Consider the following 23360-nt stretch of genomic DNA (forward strand, 5'->3'; position numbering starts at 1 on the left):
AGCTATAAGGCTGGGGCAGGGGAACTACCCAAGTGCTTAAGAAGAACAGAGTCCAGAGAATAGGTGACACATTAGGGAGGCCTAAAACAGCAAAGTAAGGGCTTAGTCACATTAATAATCTCATTTATAACCTCACAACTTTCCTTCCAAATAGGGAGAGTCCGGTATTATTATCCCCATTCTATGGAAGAGGAAGCTGAGAGAGGTTAAGTGACTTGCCCAAGTTCACGTAAGCAGGCCAATGGCAAACCCAGGATTAGAAACCAGCTCACCCCCATCCCCATGCTCTTTCCACCTGTCTATACTGCCTCTCACTAACTTTCATGAAGTGTTATTAGGCATATACCCATTTTAAGGTCAATCCCCCAAAAAAAACCCAAAAAATATTCTCCTCTGTTAGCTCTGGTTTCAAAGAAAAAAGGACCATTAGAAGTTGATTTTAGGCTTCTCCAGAGGGAATCCACATGGCTAATGTCACACAGTAAGGTGACTGTGTCCATTCCAGGCACTGAAATCCCAAATGTAATTAAAATCATATAATGAGTTACATTATTGAAAAAATGCTTTGTTAACCTTATTATCTTGTAGGCTGCAGGATAGAGAAGAATTTGTGCAACTGAAAACAGTTCATTAGACTTAATTATGAACTAATTATCTTACAAGCTTCATCATTCTTCTTTGATGCTTCAGGATATGGTAGAAGAAATGACAGCTCACAAGTTCTCATAGATTGATCTGGAAAGAAATGACCTCAGTAGGGTTTAAATGTGCACTTTGGAGTCACTTATCCAAATGGTTCAGGGGAAACAGGTTGGTTTGTGTGGCTTTTTCTCCTGAAATATCCAGATAATTGAAGCCAAAATATATATTTAGGCCTTAGTTTTCCAGATAAATTTTCAGTGTGGATCCAGGGATAGCAGGAATCCAATTTATTGGGCTAGAGGGACATGAAGTTAAATAGTTTTTGCCCAGGCTATTACAGCAATGTTCCTGCTTGCTGTTCCCACTTGCATAGTATGATTTTGTAAATAAGTCTTTTAGCTATTAGCTTCATAATCATATAGGTAAATCTAAACAATGACCAGTTCGTCATTAAACGGAAAGCACATTATATAAATGAATTGTGTCCGATAGATCTTTGCCATCCCAGGCCTATTTCTGTTCCTAAGAAATATAGAAAAAATTTTCCAATTGAAGAAGTCCTGTCAGACCCCTTTTATATTAAAAAAAATTAAATCAGTGTTGGGCTAAAGCTTTGAATTAAAAGCCAAGGTTCAGTCTGAAGCAACTTCAGACATCTGTGTTATATTGTCCCTGAAAGTATTGCCACCACTAAATTAAACCTGAGCTGTTGAGTTATTCAGTGATTAAAGTTTATAGAAGCATTTTACATTGATTTGCTCAGACCATATTAACCTTCCTCCTCAGAAAAAACGCAACCAAATAGTAAAATTAAAAAATAAAATGTGAGAACCATGATGCATCTTGTGGTTAGTTATCATTTTCTCATTATTCAGTTATGTCCATATAGATGAGGAGTCTGAACTAACTGTGCAAAACTTTTTCCAAACTGCTCTGTTGGCTTTGATCTCACTTTACTGAGAGTTGGAGGAAATGAGGGGTAATGGAAAGCATAGATCTAGGATTTGGGGGGCCTGGGGTTTAGTCCTAGATCTGTCACTGATCTGCCGTGAGAACTTGGGCAAGTTCCTTGGCCGGTCTGTGTCTCGGATTCTTCATCTGTAAAATGGGGATAATCATACCCACCTCTCCCTAGGTTACAGACATGTCTTGAGGACCACATGAAATAAGTAAAGGAAAAGGACTTTGGAAAATGAGTCGGATCACACATAGAACTCTGCATATGATATAATCTTAGAAGAATGAGTATGTGAGAGGTGGCAAGAGGTCAGGACATTCAGAAAGGTCAGCTCCAATCTACTCATACTTCAAGAATAAGTGAGGTGAAAGAACAGAACAGTAGGGATAGCAGAAAAAACCCAGCCCCATTCAGAAGGCAGGTGGATGTCAAACCCGCAGGCAGAACTTCTGAAGGCTTTACACTCATATCCATCTACTAGTGTCGGTATTGTCCGAGCCCACATCTGGGCCAGTGCCAAAATTGTTCAAAGGGGAGTGTGGTAATAGGCAATAAAAGAAATAAATGGGTAAGGGACAAATAGGAATGCCATGGGGATACCAGTCTTAGGTACTTTAAAAGAATGTCTCAAAGAATTAATAATTACTTCAACATCTGTTTTGTGCCTGATTGAATGATTTTGCTGCTCAGGTGTTCTACTGTGCTCTTTTAACTCAGAAAAGTGCTCTTTAGGCGATAGCACCATTTTGCTTGACAGCCTCAGCAAGGGGAAGGAGTGTGATTTTCTGATTCCAGTGGAGCCTCATAGGAACACAGGGCCACTGGGATAAACTTTGGAGGGTTTTAAAAGAGGAGGGGAAAATATAATGGCATTTAGGAAGCGAATCCCAAATGAGGAGGAAAGTTTTGCAGCCTCCAGAGACCTTATAACTGAACAGTATCAAAGAAAAAGAAGTCCGAAGTGGAAGGGTTAGCAATTGGCACAGCAAAACCATTTGCCCACCGTGGGAAGTTTGGAGTAGAGTAGGGTTTACTTAGAATAAGGAACCTTCTTTGTTTCTGCCTCCACATTTTGTCTCCCCTGCTACAATGGTAGCTTACAATGGGATGTTCCTTGAGTTTGCTAATGCTATTGTGCTTGCCCAAGTGGTTAGTACTGTGCCTAGCCTAGAGTAAGCACTTGATAAATACTACTGATTGATGTGCATCCCATTATGTCCTCTGAGCCCAAGACATAGTGTTCGTCCCTTCCTTCAAGTCTTACAAATCAATCGAAAACAAATGATTGGTCAGAGGTTGGCCTAGAACTCTTGTTCTCCTATCCCTGCTTCCTCCCTGCCCAGACTTAGGAGTCTGCCGCGAAGCAGTGAAGTTGGGGACAGAACTGGGAATTGGAAAAGTCTTAGTGCTAACGGTCCGTCAAACTGCCATGTAGACATTATGGGAAAGGGCTCGCTCTCAAACACCTGTTTACCTGTGTCTCTCTGCGAGCATGTGTTGATGGGGAGGGGCAGGTATGGCCTAAGCAGATGCAGGTCACTAGAAAAAGAAACACTCTCTCAAAAGCCTCCTCCACTGTAATAATAATTATGGTATTTGTTAAGCGCTTACTATGTGCCGAGCACTGTTCTAAGCATTGGGGTAGATACAAGGCAGTCAAGTTGGACCCAGTCCCCGTCCCACATGGGGCTCACAGTCTCAATCCCAGTTTACAGAAGAGGTAACTGAGGCACAGAGAAGTGAAGTGACTTGCCCAAGGTCACACAGCAGACTAACAGTGGAAGAGGGATTAGAACCCACGACATCTGACTCCCAAGCCCGTGATTTTGCCACTAAGCCACGTTACTGACTATGCCAGCCACTGTCAGCTGGCCAGGAAGCTTCTGCCCATGTGGCTCTGGCAAAGTACCGTGAGTAGGAGGGCAGACCAACCATTTAAACAAAAGTAAAGAGAGGAACCAAAATCCATATCGACATGGATAGGCCCCAACTGGACCCCTGATTTTATACAGCTGTTCAGGACCGTGCAGACCCATCCATTTCCCAAATGCAAAGGTGGCAGAGAGGAAGTTCCCATGCACACAGTAAATCAGTAGAAGGATTTAATAGGTCTTGCCCATATTAGACATCCCCATTTTTATCTTTAGAAAAGTAAAAGGATTTGAGAGTTTTTTGGAGCGAATCAGTTGCAACAGTGCCCCACCAAAATTCAGAGGATTGTTTTATCACAACGCCCTAAGGAGTGAGGAAGCACCTTTAAACTAGATGTAAAATATTCTACTGTTTGGTGGGGTCTCCTGGAGTTTGAAAGTGGTAAAATCAGAGTCAGTCATGATCAAATGTGTCTGGTTGTGATTGCAGGTTTGTGTAACTCAGCCGACAGCTGGATGATTGTTCCTAACATCAAACAAAACCACTACACAGTGCACGGGCTTCAGAGTGGCACCAAATACATCTTTATTGTCAAGGCTATTAATCAGGCTGGCAGCCGGAACAGTGAGCCTGGCAAGTTGAAGACAAACAGTAAGTGATAAAAACAACTACCCCTTTTCATTTTCTCCCACCCCTCTCTTCTCCTCAGCTTTCTCTGTCCTCTCTTTCTCCATTCCCTCTTATTCCTCTTTTTCCTTTCCTCCTCCGCTTCCCTTCTTTCTCTCTCTATTCCCTCTTCTTCCCCTTCCCCAGCTTCTCTTCTCTCTGTCCAGTTCCACTTCCCTTTCCTAAAACCGCTTTTCTCTCTCCATCCCCTCCCATTACCTCTTCTCCTCTCCAGCTTCTTTGCTCACTCCATTTCCTTTTATCCTCCTCCCCTTGAGATCTTCTTTCCTCTCTCCATTTCCTCTTCTCCTCTCTTCTCTTTTCTTCCTCAGCACTCTCTCTCTCCTCCCCTTCTCTTTTCTTTCCTTGCTTTTTTCCCCTCTAATTTCCATTCTCTATTTGTCCTCCCTCTCCTCCATTTCCTCCTCTTGACTCATCCCACTACTCTTTTCCATTCTTTCCTCCTCAGATAATTCATTCATTCATTCAATCATATTTATTGAGCGCTTACTGTGTGCAGAGCACTGTACTAAGTGCTTGGAAAGTACAATTCGGCAACAGAGACAATGCCTACCCAACAGCGGGCTCCCAGCCTTGAAGGGGGAGACAGTCAACAAATCATTGAAAGTCTTGTGATTCCAAACTAAATTTTGTGTTTCCAATGTCTGCTGAAAGAAAAGTCCTTTTCATGAGATGCCAGTCTAGGTCCCATGCATTTACCAAGGTGATTTCAGTTTTTACTTCTTTTTTACAGCTTTTTCATAGCTGCCAAAGTGGTAAGCCAGATGAGCCAGATCAGCAGAAAAGAAAGTCTCTTGAAATAAATTTGATAACTTGATTTTAGGCTGCATCTTGAAAAAACTTTAATTTTAATTCCAGTTTTTCTAGACTGATTCTCTTTCGATGCTTAGAAGAGTGAGTGGTTTTCACACCTCATAGGAAAAATCCAGTTATTATGCCTTCTCAGAGTATTGAGAGAGGAAAGGTTCTCCAAGACAGCTGACTATTTGTGAAAAGGTGAAGTGAGTGTAGGTGGAAATGTGATGAACAGAAAGGAGACCCGTGGAATGGGCTACACAGGAAGAAAGATACTGTGTGTCCCTTACTGCCACAATGAGCTTCTCCCTCAAAACCCTCAGTTCCTTCTTTCCTCTCACTTCTGCCTCCATCATCAAGAGCCGATCCTACACTTTCAGATTAACTCCCAGCACCCCGAGGTGCATCAGCCTATCATCTCATCATCCACCTGTACTGAATGTCTAATGTTGAAGGCAGGAAACATGTCTCATAGTTCTGTTGGACTTTCCCCAAGGGCTTTAGTGTGACATTGCACCCAACAGGTGTTCAGAGTAGTGGTATTACTGCTGTTACATGTTGATGCCTGTGTTGGATGATGAGAGGAATGTTGGAAGTATCCTCCTTGTAAAATAGAAACTGAGTTATTGTCTGTGCACTTCCCTCTTTAATGCAACATTTTAACACTCCTCACAGACACTCCCAGCCCTACTTGTACAATAAGCAGAAGGGATAGGCGAGAGAAAGGTATTGGAGTTGTGAAGAAAACATTTTTAACTGTTCCCATTTCTCAGGAAAAAGCAAAAGGAGGATATAGAGCTCCTGTGGGTGGTAGGAGGACTGAGTAGATATGAGGCTAGAGACTTAAAGGGAAAACATAGTAGGGTGATGGTGGGTGGGAGAAAGGGGCGGTCCAACCTGGGCAAAGAAAATTGAGAAGGGCATTTCATTTGGAGGAGAGAGGATAATCCTAAATGTGGAAAGAGATGGATCGATGTTGATAATGGGGTTCAGAGGCCCTTAGCAAAGGAGAGAAAATAAATTGATGAGTGAATAGGCTGGGAGGGAAACTTCAAGACTTGGTTCTTCATCCATCCTAAATCCCCTGTCTCTATTTATTTCTACTTCATACTCCCAAGAGCCCTAAGGATAGGGGTTTCTAGATGTTTCAAAGATTAAATTATCTAAAATGACAGGGAAACTTGGTGAGTGAAAATGTTACTCTAAAAGTATTATAGGGGTTTCTAGATGTTTCAAAGATTAAATTATCTAAAATGACAGGGAAACTTGGTGAGTGAAAATGTTCCTCTAAAAGTATTAGAATAGTTTCTAGGGTATTAACTGGGAACTTACAAGATGCTGCACAGTAAACCAACCCCATACAAGCAATTTAAATCTTCCTGTTGGACATACTTGTAACTGGTACCCTTTAAAGTAGTTTGTCATATAGACACCACTAGTGAATTAAATCCATCATTCCTATTTAAATTCCTAACAATCACTATGCTTAATCTTCTCTGGAATGGCTATGTCAGTCAAGGAAAAGTTAATATCTTACACTTCTAATCCAGTTCTGGCTAATGGCAGAGTATACTATCTCCCTTAGAACAGAGTGTATCTAATTGACAGTGTTCTGTCGAAACTTTGAAATCTCATTCTTAATGACCCGTGGCCTGAGAAAAATCCCAGTCCCATAGCAGGCAGCCGTAATGAGGCATTTTCCAGTTGTTGAAGCATGGGAAACGATCATGGACAACATCTGTAGTGGTTAATGTCTACTGCATCTGGCTCCCAGAAACCGTCGTTTCAATCTCAAGATCTATTGATTCTTTTTATGGGCAATTTACAAGAAGTGGCAGTGGCTAAATCTTGAGCCACTAGAATGAAATTCGAGACACACATTTGCCCAGGGATCATAAATGGAAGATAAAGATATTTTCTGGGATTCTAATTTTAGAAATGGCCAAGTATTTGGGTCAGAGGCAGTGTTGAGATTTTTGTTTAGGTATGAGGACTGTAAGGCCCAAGTAGCATAGAATAGGATGGAATGCTGAGTGCCAGGACATATTCTAAACTCCTGGGACCTAATAGACAGTGAGGAAAATGTCAGATAATTATACCACTAGTGTAAGGAGGATGTATGGTGGTTACTGTATTTACTGTGCAGATGCTAATTAGAAACTACAAAAGTAAATGCCTCCAACTCTAGAAAAAGTTCTCCTCCCAAGCCTTTCATAAGTCTTGTTCTCTAAAGGTACATTCTCCTTGATCTAGAACTGGCCTCTTTTGTTAATGAAAAACCTTTTCCCCAGCCTAATGAAGGCATGGGCTTTCTTTTAAAAACATTCTCAGGACTGTACCACAAGGCATCTGGGTACTAAAAGGTACTTTGCACCTCAAAGTTGATCATTTTTCACAGAATATGCATTTCTTAGCACACCACATAGAGATCATTAGGAAAAAGTGGGTTTTAATGTCATAGAAAATACACCAACTTATTTAATTCAAAAGCAGTTTATTTCCTCAAACAAAAAAAAAATCATTTTGGAAATGTTTTAAGAAAGGCTAAGCTAAACACAACACTTCGCGGCTATTTTTCTTCACTTGGTAAACCACATTTAATCCCCTACATTTGCTAGCATAATCACACTGTAGTTAGTTTTTACAACACAAAGCAAAGCAGATGGTAATTTTAAACTTCACATGTAATTCTAGCAGGCTGCTGTGTCTCTGAGGAGAACCACTTTCCACACTGACTCAGAGGCTGTCAGCCTCTACTTTTGAAGGTTTGCCTTCATGCTGGAAGGGGTTTAGAAGAAAGGATTTTGGTAGTCACAGAAGGAGGTGTCCTGTTCTGAGCCAAATGGCACCTATGTATTCTTGGAGAGGGTTACACTCAAACCTTGTCAAAGTAGCCAAGCTTGTCCTGTTCCTATGTATTATGTATTCAGATGGCTGAGTTTATCGAATGTCTTCCTGTTCCTGCCCATGAGGCTCACGTTAATGCAGTAGATACCTGCCAACAGCAACAGTCTCGGGGATGTTTTTACACCATATTATTTGGACCAGTTTGTAATTCATTTCCTGCGTTTTCACACATCTTATCCAGGTTTATATTCCTGAACAGGCAGAAGTCCAAGTAATATTGAATTGTCGATGAAATAATGGCTCTGAAGGGAGATGGAATCAACAAGAGCAGGAGATAGGCTATAATAAATCTTCAATTGTGACCGAGTCCAGAGGCATTTTTGCAGTAGTTAAAGAGTATAAGTAAAATTGAACAGAGTTTTATTGCATACCTAGATAAATCCAGAAGAGTGATGACCCGAATTCAGAATTGTGTTTCAACCACTTTTCAAACTCCTTTTAAGGTGATCAAGTAATGTCATTTCATGCCTATTCTAAAGCCAGGACTCTAATTCTTAGCAATTGGCAAACTAAAAGGTATAGAAGCAGTCTAAAAAAGATATTATATGATTTTTAAAATGTGCACTGCTTTATATTTTGATAACTTTCTTAAAAATTGAGATACTCAATTTGCTCATATGTTCCATACAGGAGGCAGGCTAGTAATGGAGAAAACAAACTTTTCCAATCTGCCTCAACACTGAGCTATAAATTGGGCCCTCATCCACAATACACGTGTGAGAATTGGTCATGGTCTCTGGCCCTCAAGGGACTCTCAATCTAAGAATATAAGGCAGGAGACAGGACTAGAGACAGGAGCATCAGAAAAAATGAAACAAAAAACCCCACTTGAGTGAGAGGCAAGGACAAACAAAATAAAAATTGAAAATTTGTAGGCTACTATTGCTAGAGGAGCAGATCTTCAAGCTCCTCATGATTCAAGTCCAGGAGTCACAGCCCCAGTCACAGAGACGGCTACATGAGGCACCACAGCCTTCTTAAGGTTTGTTGAGGCCATGGACTGCTGCTTTTCTCTTTCCCACCAGGAAAGTGGGCATAAGGTAAGTTGGTATGGCTCTCATAATTTAATGGTTAGATCATTGATATAATGAATCAATATGCCTTAAAGGAAAAAAAAGGATGCCTATAAAACTCATCTCTGTAAGGGAAATTTCTTATTAAGCCATACACCCCGCCCTTCCAGAATGCATGTTTTCACTACATCTTCCATTTTAAGCATTTTTTGGGAATCAAAAATTGTAAAAGTTTCCCACAATGGAAACTTGCTTGCATAGAGGACGTGACAGTGTCAGAAGAAACAGTTGGGTGCACACAAGCGACACGAAACACTTGCACTAGAGTTGGATCAAACCCCTATGTTTTTGGAGAACTGAGCGAATGTTGAACCAGTATCCACTTGGAGAAAAATAGCCTGGTCCCCTAAATATATTTTATGATACAGGATCTGAACCCAGGCAAGTCCTGTGCTCCTTGGTTAAATCTAATTTAACATGGATCGTGTCTCTTCGAAGTAAAGCCGACATTTTCTCCTCTGTCTTCTGTGTGTGGTTACAGGCCAGCCATTTAAACTGGATCCCAAGTCTGCCCACCGAAAACTCAAGGTGTCCCACGATAACCTGACGGTTGAACGTGATGAAACCTCGTCCAAAAAGAGTCACACGCCGGAGCGGTTCACCAGCCAGGGGAGCTACGGAGTGGCTGGAAATGTGTTCATTGACAGTGGGCGCCACTACTGGGAGGTAGTCATAAGCGGCAGCACATGGTAGGCATCTCGTTTCCACCGCACTGAGGCTTTGAAAATAATAATAATGATAATAATTACGGTATTTGTTCTGCAGTTGCTACGTACCGAGCACTGTTCTAAGCTCTGGGGTAGATAAAAGGTAAACACATTGGACACGTTACTCATATCTTCACTCTAATGAAGTATTTACCAGTGCCCCCGCCACCCCACAAGCGTATCAGCCAGCACTAGAGATTCCAGAATAACTTAGTCTGCGTCTTTCTAAATAATCAATTAATAACCTAGATTGTCTTCTTGGTTGGAAGGAGACCGGGAAAGCAAGAGGAGCCTCTAGAGATTTTTTTTTTAAATGGTCTTGTTAAATACATACTACTGTTTGTCAGGCACTGTACTAAGCATTGGAGTAGATGCAAGATAATCAGTTTTGGACACAGCACATGAGGATTTAATTCCCATTTTACAGATGAGGGAATTGAGGTACAGAGAAGTTAAGTGACTTGCCCAAGGTCACACAGCAGACAAGTGGCTGGGATTAGAGCCCAGATCCTTCTGACGCCCAGGCCTGTGCTCTATACACTAGGCCACACTGCCTTCGGTAAATCATTTTTGGAAATGTATTGCAAACAAGATTTTGAGCTCAAAATATGCTCTTTTCTTAATAGGTCACCAAAGAACAGTATTTATGCAAAGTAATGGTGCTTTTATCTGAAATCACCTTCACGTAATTGATTTATAATAATGTCCGTCTCCCCCCCCGCCAGATTGTAAGCTCACTGTGGGCTGGGAATGTGTCTGTTTATTGTTGTACTGTACTCTCCCAAGCACTTAGTACAGTGCCCTGCACACAGTAAGTGCTCAAGAAATGCGTTTGAATAAATGAATGAATGAACCTTCCCTTACTGTATTGATAGTCCTGGAGCTAATCTAAATTTAAATTTTCAGCCACTTTAGATGCTTTCAGGTTTGGTCTTCCAGTCAGAGCTCGGCAGGGACTAGATTGCTCTTGGCTGTGGAGCGGTGGGGTTCAGTCACTTCCCTAGATTCTGTTGGAAGCAGGCATGTAGGTGCTTTTTTCCAAGAAGAAAATCATTTCCTGGAGGCAGTATCCCAGCCCTGCCATCTACTTCACCCACATGTGCTTCAAAAGGGCACAAAGAGGAGCCAGAAAGAAAGGCAGCATGATTTTCAGGAGCACACTCGGTAACCACACCACTCTGACCCCAGAACGGCACTGACTACTGTCCCTGCCATTAACAGTCCATGGTGTTATTGAGCACTTACCATGTGCAGAGCACTGTACTGAGTGCGTGGGAGAGGACAGTACAACAGATTACCCCTCAGCTCCCACCTAGAGGATGGCCTACACTCTACCCAAACCTGCAATGTCCCCTAATCAGAGGGCATTGGCTGGACCTTGTCTTCTTTGATTCCATTGACAGGTCTTACCGTTTTTCAGCTTGCTAAGCATCATATGAGCAATGAAAAATGAGATAAATGTGACTATAGTGACAGAATTCTTTTTTTCTAGTTAAAACATCCCAAATCATTCTGGGATAGCTCTTCATAGAGGAACAATTAAAATCCCATCAATAAAGCATCTAATAAATGCTAATTATAATCAGATTAGTATTTATTCCTTCCTGAGGAAATTCCAAGGTGTCAGGGTCACTTCACCTCTATAAATGCAGATTAGCAATTAGCACTTAAATTATCCACCAGAAGTCAAAAATAACTCCTGGGAAAAAAGTCATCAAGCTCTGAAAGGAATTCTGATGGTCTCAATTCTCGCATTACTGGGACAGCATGTCACTGAGGTTATATGAGGTAGAAACAGTGAGTAGGAGTGCCTAGTGATGATATTTGCTTTAGACACACCTTTGTCCCACCCCATCCCTTGGGCCAGCTTTTAAAATCTATGATTAATTGTATATGTGTCTTGGGGTACACTAACATCTTGGGAAGCTCATTTGGTGCGTCTTCTGCCTTTTAGGACTTTCACTTTGGACTTTGACATTCTCTACCTTTTTAAGTTCTGTGGAAATACGCAGATTGTATTGTCTGATGGAGTCTCCTGTTAGAAATACAAGATGAGTCTTAAATCAGCAAGCACTGAGACAAGTTCTGAGTGCTGGGGTAGATAGGAGTTAATCACTTTGGACACAGTCCCTGTTCCACGGTCCAAATAGGAGGGAGGACAGGTGTTGAATGCCCATTTTACAGATGAAACTGAAGCACAGAGAAGTTAAGTGACTTGCCCAGAGTCACACAGCAGGCAGTTGACAGAAGTGGGATTTGAACCCAGATCCTCTGGCTCCCAGGCCCACGGTCTTTCCACTAGACCACACCGCTTCTCTAAGGGTAGACTATTTCCTCCACACTCTAAGCTCGTTGTCAGCAGAGAATGTGTCTGCCAACTCTGTTGTATTGTACTCTCCCAAGTGCCTAGTATAGTGGTCTATAAACAGTAAGCATTCAGTAAATACCATTTATTGATTGATTAAGGGGACTGAGGTCAGAGCCAAGAATCAGCACAGAGGGATTTGTTTGAGAGCGGGCTGCTTACACAGAACCACTCACGCGCTGTTATCCCTGTCAGTTATGTTCCCTCTAGGTGTGGAGTGCAACAAAAAAGTAGGTGAGTGTACATTATAAATTAATATGACTGGCCTCATTATCAAAATCAAAGTTTTAATATACATTTAGTTAATATCCAATCAACTTAGCCCCCAAAATAGTTTCGCAAAACTAACTGCAGCCAGGGGTGTCAGGTGGCTTTTGAAGCAGAACTAAATTGTCACCTTTTTTTTAACATTGCAACCAAATGGCACCTTGCAAACATTTATTCCCAAAGCCCAACTTACTGCTGTAACAATGATAATTCATTCAATCGTATTTATTTTAATCGTATTTATTGGTAATGGTATTTAATGGTAATGGTGTTGTGTGCCAACCACAGTAGGGTAGATATAAGATCATCAGGTAGGACACAGACCCTGTCCCACAGGGACCTCAGAGTCCAAGGGAGATGAAGGACATTGACATTAGCCCTTTTTTCAGATGAGGAAACAGACACAGAGAAATCAAGTGACTTGTCCAAGATCACAGCAGGCAAGTAGTAGAGACGGCATTAGAACTTAGGTCTCCTGATTCCCAGCCCCGTGCTCCTTCTGCTCGGACATGCCGTGGATTGAAGAAAGTAGTTCCCGATCTTCCCTAAAGCTTTTAGGGTACCACCGAGCGCCTCTAGGATTAAGGCAAGGAGAAGTCCCCACCACCCTTCTGGTTTTCTCAGATGAAATCCTGCCAAAATCACTCCCTTGGTTAAAGGCCACGAGAATCATTGCTCCCAACTTGCGTCTTTCCAATAAACCGGGGAGGGAGTAGCGGGCCGGGAGCCGTTGGGCTGACAGCACAAGACCCATGAGCCTGCCAGCTCACACTGGGCTCAATGCCACCATAAGTGACTCTAATCGCCATGTGGTTGAGCTTCTCTTTTGTTGCATGTTCCAGCTGGCTGGTGACACCAGTGGTCACCCCGGTGCGAATTCCACCGTGTGCTCGTGTCTAGTAACCCATCCTGTCCATCCTTCCAGAAGACGGGGAAAAAGCAAAAGGAGTCCTTTAATAAGAGCCCTGAAAAAGGCCAGCCTTCTAAATTCTGTACCGGGGCTGAAAGGAATGAATGAAATCATCATTTGGTCCGATGTATTAATACACTATACCGTTTGGGCTAAGTGTTTCTTAGCAGCAGGTGTGCGAAAGTATAGGCTCTTGTGTAAGTTTTCACAGCTGGTAATTCTGCTCTTTCCCGACTCGCCTTCTTAATTGGTTCCATGAAAAATAGAGTGTTGCACAAAAGAAAGCCGTTTCCCATATAAATAGTGTAAACTGAACTGATGCCCACCTAAGATCCAAAAACATTTCTTAAAGTGAAACTGGTTTGGATGTCCTATGTTATCATCTAGTCTCTCACAGTTAAGCAAGATCCTACTTGGTGCGGTTCTCCTAGTTAAAACTAGTGTTGGGTAAATGGACAGGAATGTGGATATTGGTAGATATTTCCAAAATTCCTATTTTTCGTCCAACTCGAAATGAAGAATCTGAAAGTGAATCTATCTGTATTGATTTCCTTGACCCTAACTGGTTCTCTAGCGGAATGATAAAAGATATGAAAGAGGAGACACAGAGAGAGAGAGAGAGCATGAATTTGAATATGAATGTATAAGAAGACTGGCATGATTCCTCCCAGGGGACAATCACCCAACTTTTTGACACTAGTGAGATTTTAACGCCATGATTTTTTGGTTTTGCTTTTATCTCATTATTTTCCCATTAAGTGGGACCAAGGCTGGACTCCCCACAGTCTCTTTGTAAAAGGGAAAGCAGTGAGAGAACCGATCCACCAGGTGACATTGAGCCTGCTCATCACAGAATGGTTTGGAGTGGAAGAGCATGTTAATTAAATACACATAATTATCATTCTGAGCCTTTACTTAATGAGAATGGATGTAAACAAAAGAGGATAGCCACAGTCCCCCAAGCTCTGTAGACTAAAGATGAGCTCTCATTGACATGGAGGATAAACTTGGTTTGGTTTTGTTTTTTGTTCCTGGAGGTATGCCATTGGTCTCGCTTACAAGACAGCACCGAAGCATGAGTGGATTGGGAAGAATTCTGCTTCCTGGGTGCTGTGCCGTTGTAACAATAATTGGGTGGTGAGACACAACAGCAAGGAAATTCCAATTGAACCCGCCCCCCACCTCCGACGCGTGGGCATCCTGCTGGACTATGACAATGGCTCCGTCGCTTTTTATGATGCTTTGAACTCGCTCCACCTTTATACTTTTGACATTACGTTCGCCCAGCCCGTGTGTCCCACATTCACTGTGTGGAATAAATGTTTGACAATTATCACGGGCCTTCCCATACCAGATCACTTGGACTGCACAGAGCAGCTGCCGTGATTGCGGCTGGATGGAAAAGGAGCGGATGCTGAACTTGGGACACTGCAGGAGGCCAGCCCACAAGAGGTTGACCAGAACTCTTCAACTATGTGGGGGCATAAAAGGTGTCCATAAATTAGCCCAGATGGGGCTGGAAAGAGGACCCTCTCTCTCTCTCACACACACACTCTCCACAGCGTGTTTTGTATTAAAGGGCAGGAAATGGCTTTAATAATTTCTTGGAACACTTTTTGTATTTACAGGAAGATTTATAGATTATTTATAAAAGAAACCCAATCTGGATTACAACCCTTTGGAATTATTTGGTTTTGCACGGTAAGAGCCCATTTACTCAAGTTTTACCAGCCCTCTACACATTTTTTTCATCACGGCCTAAGTGCTTGGGAAAAAGAAAAAATTCAGTTGGAGCAAGTTTTATCCATGCTCTTGCTTCATCAAATCCCAAACTCACCCAGTGTAAGTTTGTAGCCGAGGATGGGCGGTTGAAGGAGAGAAACTACTTTGAAGACAGGCTAAATGGTAAAACGAAGAGGAAAGATTCTCTTTCCCTGACCAGTAAATAGGGAGGCATATTCCTCCCTTAAAAAGAAAAAATGTTAAAATTGCTCATAAAAAAGTGTGCGATCACCTGATGGTGAACTAGAACAAATAGCAAGGTAGAGGCTGGAAACTCCTTATTCTGGGAAAACAACTATTGCTGATCACAGATTTATACCCTGAATCAGCAGAGGCTTTGAAAATGAATATCCCTGCTCTCCTCCCAGTTCCTACCAGCGAGTGCTCATGGCATTAATCACTGGGGAATGCATGATGAGCATTTAGAGGATGACTGCATTGGGCCTGCACAGTTGGGGACATCGACACATCCAAATTCGCAATCAAAGATGATTTGTGTTTGTCAGAAATTGGATTACTCTTTTTATAATGCAGGGAAATCTACGTTGTTGCTCCATTTAATGTCTTCCCCTGGGTCCATAAAGCATTTTCCTTCACATTTAATAGTCTCTCACCTATCGTATTTTCTTAGTCCCTTGGGGGAAAGAAATGAACCTTATTCTATGATAAATGGAAACAACAAAAAGACTTAGTTCCACTAACAGGTATGTGAGCACATATCACTGATATGTAGTGCCTAGGGCAGTGCACCCAGAGCCTGACTCTCCATTTTGATGATTTATGGTTTTTATCTGGTTTTAATGACAATACATGTCACTACATTTGTAGAAAATGGACTTCAATCCAAAAAATATATTTTTAGCAAAATTAAGTCTCATTATGCTAGGACCCTCCATGGAGGTTGTAGAAATCAAGTTGACTATCAATGTTTCAGTGGCACAATGTAAACCAAGTATTGGCTGCACTCTTTGAAGAGGGGTTACTAAACATTGGATTGATTACAATGACTCTCCCTCTCTGGGTCTTTTTTTTTAAAAAAACCCACAAAAACAGAGGTGGGATTTATGATCAATTCTGGTCTGAGGAAGGGAGTAAGATTAGTTGACATCACTTCCAACCCAATGACTCTAGGATTATTTGTGACTTTAAAAGGAATACAGTGTCAGCATCATCCACATTATTACAGATGTCCCGTTCAGTGTTTTTCATTTGATCGCAATGTACCTAAAGGATTATTGTGGGAGACTGGGGAAGAATTTTTTAAATGTAGAGAAGAAATACTTTTTAAGATTTTCTGAGGAAACTTACATTTTTTTCTACAGTATGCATCTATCTTTATGCAACAATGAATTCAGACTTGATTGCCTCTAATTTTAAATATCACTTTAGTTCTCGGTAAAGGATGTTTTAATGCACTTTGTTCAGTAATGGGCTCTAAATAAAATAGGTTCAAAATCGATTTTTAAAATAGTCACTATCCAGGTACTACAGTCTGCCTTATAAACATAAAAGAAGCTGGTGAGAAAGATAATGGATATATGCCTACAATTTTTTTTCCAACACTGAGAAATTATAGCTTAAGTATATATCACAAGCCATTTTGAGCATGCCTTGATTCATAATTTTTTTTAGTGGGAAAAGTTGGTAATAGAAATGTCACTGTTTTCTGTCACGGAAACATCAGTGCAGACACTGTTCACTGGCCATTTCCGAGTTAACATATTTAAAGGAAAAGTATATACTGAAATGTTACAGTGGTTACTTTCATGGATAGGGTAATGTAGAAAAGATTCCCACAGAGATTCTTTTTTTTAACAACTGAAAAGTATATTCTGTAAACAGATGCTGCAGTACAAGCACAACTTAGTGCACTCTGAGAGGACTGGGTCATCCAGTTGTTTTTTTTTAATGCAGCTGTGATAGTACTCAATTCACAGAGAAGTAATGCAGGACAGGGGATGCAGGAAATGGAAGAGTTGCCAACAACAAATGAAATGGGAGAACGGGATTGATGCCGATCCAACTGAAAAGATTACTGCAACACACAGTACCTGGCCACAAGGCACTGCTTTCCCTGATGGATAAGACATGAAATGAATCTAGAAGCAATAGACAAAAATAAGCCAACGTCTGACAGGACAACCCAAGCAAGAATCCACATGGGATGAAATGAAAACCGGAGGGTTTGTCCAACTCTTGTTATTTTTTTAATTTAATTTCAGACATGGATGGTGTGTGTGAAGACTGACAATGGTTTCTGTTGGAAAAGAGAAAAAGGCCTGCTTATCTACAAAAATAATCCTTGCTCTGGGTTGCTATTTTAACACTGAACACTTCATTGTGAGCCAAACCATGTTCTTTGAGTGTACTGTTAATTCAATTAAGTTCAGTATGTTTGTCTCTACATAAGTACATCTATGTGTGTACACAAACACACACGCGTACTGTATTTGTATATATATGAGTGCAGATTCATGGGGGCAATTGAAATGTCTGGCCTTTCCCTTTTTGCTTGTATGTGAAAGCACTAGGTATAAGGCCGACAATGACTGGAGGAAGAAAAGGTTTTTTAAAAAAATTACCACAAAAGATCTGTTTATTTTAATTGATTCACCACCTGATTATACAATAAAAGCATCGGTTGAAAAACCTCTGCTCCCATGGTCCTTCTGAATTTTTGGAAACTTCATTAAAAATGTGAACTTGAATTTTAAAAAAAGTCACTTCACTTCTCTGTGCTTCAGTTCCCTCATCTGTAAAATGGGGATTAAGACTGTGAGCCCTCCAAGGGACAACCTGATCACCTTGTAACCTCCCAAGTGCTTAGAACAGTGCTTTGCACATAGTAAGCGCTTAATAAGTGCCATTATTATTATTATTTGAACATAGTAAACACTTAATGAATGCCATCATTATTAAACAGGATTGAGGAGGATTAAAACCCTATTTTACAGATGAAGTAACCGAGGCACAGAAAAATTGAATGACTTGTCCAGGGTTCCGCCACAGACACGTGGCGGAACCAGAATTAGAACACAGATCCTCTGACTCCCATGTTGCTTTACCATACACAGCTGAGTAGCTTCCCTCACATTTTTTAATGTCTGTTCCCTCTGCAAGATTATAAACTCCTCGAGGGTTAGGATTATGTCTAACTATTATACCTTCCCACTTTAGTCCAGCACTCATTAAGTAGGAAGATTGATATGGGCAAACAGACCTGCAAACTGCCTTGGCCAGCACATTTGGAAAAAGTAAGTTTTTAGAAGAACGTTCTATTCTGGACCTGAATTTATCTAGGACAAGTCTAATAATGTCATCAATAAAGCATTAGAGGAAGTATGCTCACAGTCATGTTCAGTCTCCAAGCCCATTTGCCTACTGCATGACCTTGGGTGAGTCACTTAACTTCTCTGTGCCTCAATTTCTCCTTTGATAAAAATTAGGATTCACTACCCGGTCTCCCTCCTATTTAGACTATGAACCCATGTGGAGCAGACCTTGGGTGCAATCTCATCATCAATAGTATTTACTGAGCACTTTGTGTGTGCAGAGCACTATAAAAAGCAGTTGGGAGAGTACAATACAACAGAGTTGGTAGACGAGTTCTCTGCCCACAGGGTGCTTACAGTCTAGAAGGGAAGACAGACATTAATATAAATAATTTATACTATAAAATTCATAGATATATACATAGGTGCTGTGGGCCGGAGGGTGAGGTGAATATCCATTTGACCCGATTCTCTTGTATTTGCCCCAGTGCTTATAACATAGAAAGCACTTACTAAATCCCACCCAGATAATCTTGCCAGCCTATCCCCTTGATTGAGCATTTTCAGATTTCCTGACTCCACATAATAATAATAATAGCATTTGTTAAGCACTTACTATATGCCAAGCACTGTTCTAAGCACTGGGGTAAATGCAAGGTGACTATGTTGTCCCACGTGGGGCTCAAAGTCTCAATCCCCATTTTACAGATGAGGTAACAGGCACAGAGAAGTTAAGTAATAATAATAATGATGGCATTTGTCAAGCGCTTACTATGTGAAAGCACTGTTCTAAGCACTGGGGAGGATACAAGGTGATCAGGTTGTCCCAAGGGGGGCTCACAGCCTTAATCCCCATTTTACAGAGGAGGTAACTGAGGCACAGAGAAGTTAAGTGACTTGCCCAAAGTCACACAGCTGACAACTGGCAGAGCAGGATTCGAACCCATGACCTCTGACTCCAAAACCCGTGCTCTTTCCACTGAGTCACGCTGCCTCTCAAGTCTCTAGTGACTTGCTCAAGGTCACACAGCCCCTAGGCCATACTGCTTCTCTCCCAACTTTGACTCTCTGCTGCCCAAAGCAATTTGTAGAAAGTATGTGGACCATCAGAAGCAGCTGTCATTTGGAGGGAGAAGCTACAAAGAACAAAACGTCATCATCATCATCATCAATCGTATTTATTGAGCGCTTACTGTGTGCAGAGCACTGTACTAAGCGCTTGGGAAGCACAAATAGGCAACATATAGAGACAGTCCCCGCCCAACAGTCATGGTAAAGCTAATCCATTCATACGATGAGACTGTGAGACTCGTAATTGAATTGTATCCAATCTGACTGCCTTGTATCTACCCCAGCGTTGAGCACAATGTTTGGCCCATAGTAAGAGCTCGATACACACCGTCTGTCATGTACTTCTCTTCTGAATCATGACACAAAGTTCTGAACAGAAAAATCCTCTTAGTTTATCTTGGAAATCAGTCGTTATGTTAGTATCTTGAAGACAAAAACAAAAATAGAAACATTATTTATTACAGTATCAGACACTAGCTGTTTTTAATCATTTTTTCATAATTATGGCATTTGTTAAGTACTTACCATGTGTCAAGCACTTGTCTATTTCAATCTTTTATGTGCCCTGCATGAACCACTAGTGTTTGGAAATCGTTGCATGACAGGAAATTTTTCAGACTATAGTTTTCCACACTGAATGTTATGAACATTTTAATGATAAATGCTTAAATGAATATATGCTAGGTGTCATATAAGACTTTATCTACCAACATTCTGGCCAAATACTTTGGGATTCCAGCCAACCATCATCTGGTCATCCATTCCAGCATTAACTAATCACCAGTGAAAAATACAAGTGTCACTCACAAATCATATCAAAGGCTAGAGCAGCTGGAATCAAATTCATGTGACTGCATCATTTTATCATCTTGACATTAATCATTCTATATGTATTGCACAGGCATTCTGGAGCAAAGGATAATTTATGTTGCAACATGAAAGTTAACCATTTTGTTCTGGGATAGAGGCTATCACCCCCCCCTCCCCAACTCTCAGCTTTTTGTCTCAGGATTACAAATGTAGTTATGAAATGAGAGCCCTCAAACCAGAAATCTCATCACTGAGTCATGCACCTTCTGAAACTTTGATGCTGTTCTTCTAGTGTACATTCTCTTTAAACCTTAAGCTTTTCAGGTGGGCCCTTGTCATCAAATCCATTTTCTGGGGCTTAGAGTAGCAATGTGGTCATGATTCTAGTGATTATTTAGGTGCCTCTAAGCAGATGCTTCATAAGGTTTGTGTCATTTTCCTTCTCTCCCTCCCTGAGAGGCACACTTTTCTCGACCAAAAAAGTAATCCCACCAAAAAACCCAACCATGGCCTAGTAGAAAAAACACAGGACTGGGAGTTAGAGGACCTGATTTCTATGCTGGCTCTGCCACTTGCTTGCTGTGATACCTTGGACCCATCACTAATCGTCTCATGGCCTCAGTTTCCCCATCCATCAAATGGGAATTACATACCTGTTCTCCCTCCCGTTTAAACTATGAACCCCATGTAGGACAGGGACTCTGATCTTCCTGTTTATCTTGTATCCGCACCAGTGCTTATTTCAGGGCTTGGCACATAGTAAGCATGTAAATATCACAGTTATAATAATGATGATCATCTCTTCCTCCTTTCTGTTTGCACCTCCAACTTCACCATCATCATCAATCGTATTTATTGAGCGCTTACTGTGTGCGGAGCACTGTACTAAGCGCTTGAGAGAAGGCTCTAACCCCCTTTGGAATGACTTCAGAACTCTCCTTTCGCAGTTCTACTCACTGGCATCTACCCTGACTTTGAGGGATAAGCTTTAAAATAATGATAATATAATGATAGCATTTATTAAGCGCTTACTATGTGCAAAGCACTGTTCTAAGTGCTGGGGAGGTTACAAGGTGCTCAGGTTGTCCCACATGGGGCTCACAGTCTTAATCCCGATTTTCCAGATGAGGTAACTGAGGCTCAGAGAAGTTAAGTGACTTGCTCAAAGTCACACAGCTGACAAGTGGGGGAGCCAGGATTTGAACCCATGACCTCTGACTCCATAGCCCGGGCTCTTTCCACTGAGCCACACTGCTTCTCCCTCAAGGAGCTTACAATCTACTATAGGAAGTAGACACTAAGGGTACATTACAGAGAACAGAAAGCAAGATAGAGTATATAAGGTATTCCCATCTGTACTACTGAAAGTTGTGAGAACCTTGATGTGGGGATTTGGGGATAAAGTGGGAAAGGCCTCAGAGGAGCACTGCTTTTTCCTTTTCTTGTTTTCAACTTCTTTCTTCCTGTTCGCCTGAAACTACCCATCTGTCAATTTTAAGGATATCCCTGGAACCATCTAAGGATCCTCATTGATTTTATGAAAGAAAAATCTCTCAAGTCTACTATGAAGGAAGAACTGGTAAGTCAAAAGACAGTAAATATACCAGGAATTAAAAAAAAATTATTCTAAGGGCAGTGCTCTGCACATAGTATAGGCTCAATAATAATAATAATAATAATGGCATTTGTTAAGTGCTTACTATGTGCAAAGCACTATTCTAAGCACTGTGGGGGATACAAGGTGATCAGGTTGTCCCATGGGGGGCTCACAGTCTTAATCCCCATTTTACAGATGAGGTAACTGAGGCTCAGAGAAATTAAGTGACTTGCCCAAAGTCACACAGCTGACAACGGGCAGAGCCGGAATTTGAACCCATGACTTCTGACTCCAAAGCTTGGGTTCTTTCCACTGAGCCACGCCGCTTCTCACTTATTATGAGCCAAGCACTGGGGTAGATAAAAGCCAATTAGGTTGGTCACAGTCCAAGTTCCTCATGGGGCTCACAATCAATCCCTATTTCATAGATGAGGAAACTGAGGAACAGACAAGTTAAGGGACTGCCTATGGTCACACAGCAGACGAGTGGTGGATATGGGGTTAGCGTGGCTCAGTGGAGAAGAGCACGGGCTTTGGAGTCAGAGGTCATGGGTTCGAATCCCGGCTCTGCCACATGTCTGCTGTGTGACCTTGGGTAAGTCACTTAACTTCTCTGAGCCTCAGTTACTTCATCTGTAAAATGGGGATTAAGACTGTGAGCCCCATGTGGGACAACTTGATCACCTTGTATCCACCCCCAGTGCTTAGAACAGTGCTCCGCACATAGTAAGCGCTTAACAAATACTATTATTATTATTATTATTATTATTATTCTGACTTCCTTCCAGACCCCTGCTCTATCCACTAGGCCACACTGCTTCCCTAGGAAAGCAAGGAAGCATCTAGGGACAAGCACTCAGAGACAGCTTGACATCACAGATGCTAGGAAGGGAAGGGAGAGGCTTTCCAGTGTGTCTATCCATCTGTTAACTTTTCAGACTTTAAGACAATACCAGGCCCACAAAGCATTTGTTTTCACTTACTCCATTTTATTGCAAGCTGTGTAAACAATTGTTCAGAAAAGAAGGAGAATGTAGAGGGCAAATACTTCAGTATGATTGGTTACCCTTACCTGTGGAACACAGAATGAAGAGTATTTCTTCTGAGTGTCCTCTTTGCTTTCAAAGTGAAGTCACACAAGAAGAACATCCTTGTTTTCAATATAAAGTAATGAGCAGGCTCCTTTTTGAGATGTCAGAGTTCATCACTTGGCCAGCACATACATACGCTGACGAAGACTTTTCCAAAAATAAATTCGCACACAAGGCTCCTCCAAGTTGTGTCCCGTTTTATTTAGGATGGAGAATTTAAAAATACGCAATCCCATGGATGTTAATCTTCTATTGCGGCGACTTCTAGACAAAAGACTTTTTATACGCTGACCTTAAAGGGGAATATTTATGTAATACTGTTGGAGCAGGAATAGATTTCCATTTGTCTAACAAGCCTGAGAACAGATTGTCTTTCTTCACTGCTGTTTATCATAGCTCCAAGCCATTTTTAAAATATTATAATCAAATTTATTTTCCATCATTTATTCAGATTGGTAAAGCTAATTGCTATTTCAGCCTTGGTTTCCTTGAGAACCTCTGCAGACTGAGGCACTTGCCTGTTGAATGTTATAAAGGTCCTTTTTACTGTTCGG

The 23360-nt window shown here is 41.4% G+C and overlaps 1 protein-coding gene across 5 annotated transcripts in view; it reads left to right on the forward strand.

Moving 5' to 3' along the window:
* MID1 (midline 1) overlaps positions 1–14804 on the forward strand; it is a 329808-nt gene extending 315004 nt beyond the window's left edge. For all 5 annotated transcript variants that reach the window (XM_038757166.1, XM_038757167.1, XM_038757170.1 and 2 more), the window contains 3 exons: positions 3962–4123; positions 9416–9623; positions 14221–14804. In XM_038757166.1, coding sequence (XP_038613094.1) covers positions 3962–4123; positions 9416–9623; positions 14221–14569 — 719 coding nt within the window. In that variant the 3' untranslated portion in view covers positions 14570–14804. The remainder of the gene's footprint in view (positions 1–3961; positions 4124–9415; positions 9624–14220) is intronic.
* Positions 14805–23360: the final 8556 nt, after the last annotated feature.

Source organism: Tachyglossus aculeatus, chromosome 15, assembly GCF_015852505.1.
Source record: "Tachyglossus aculeatus isolate mTacAcu1 chromosome 15, mTacAcu1.pri, whole genome shotgun sequence".
Classification (NCBI taxonomy): domain Eukaryota; kingdom Metazoa; phylum Chordata; class Mammalia; order Monotremata; family Tachyglossidae; genus Tachyglossus; species Tachyglossus aculeatus.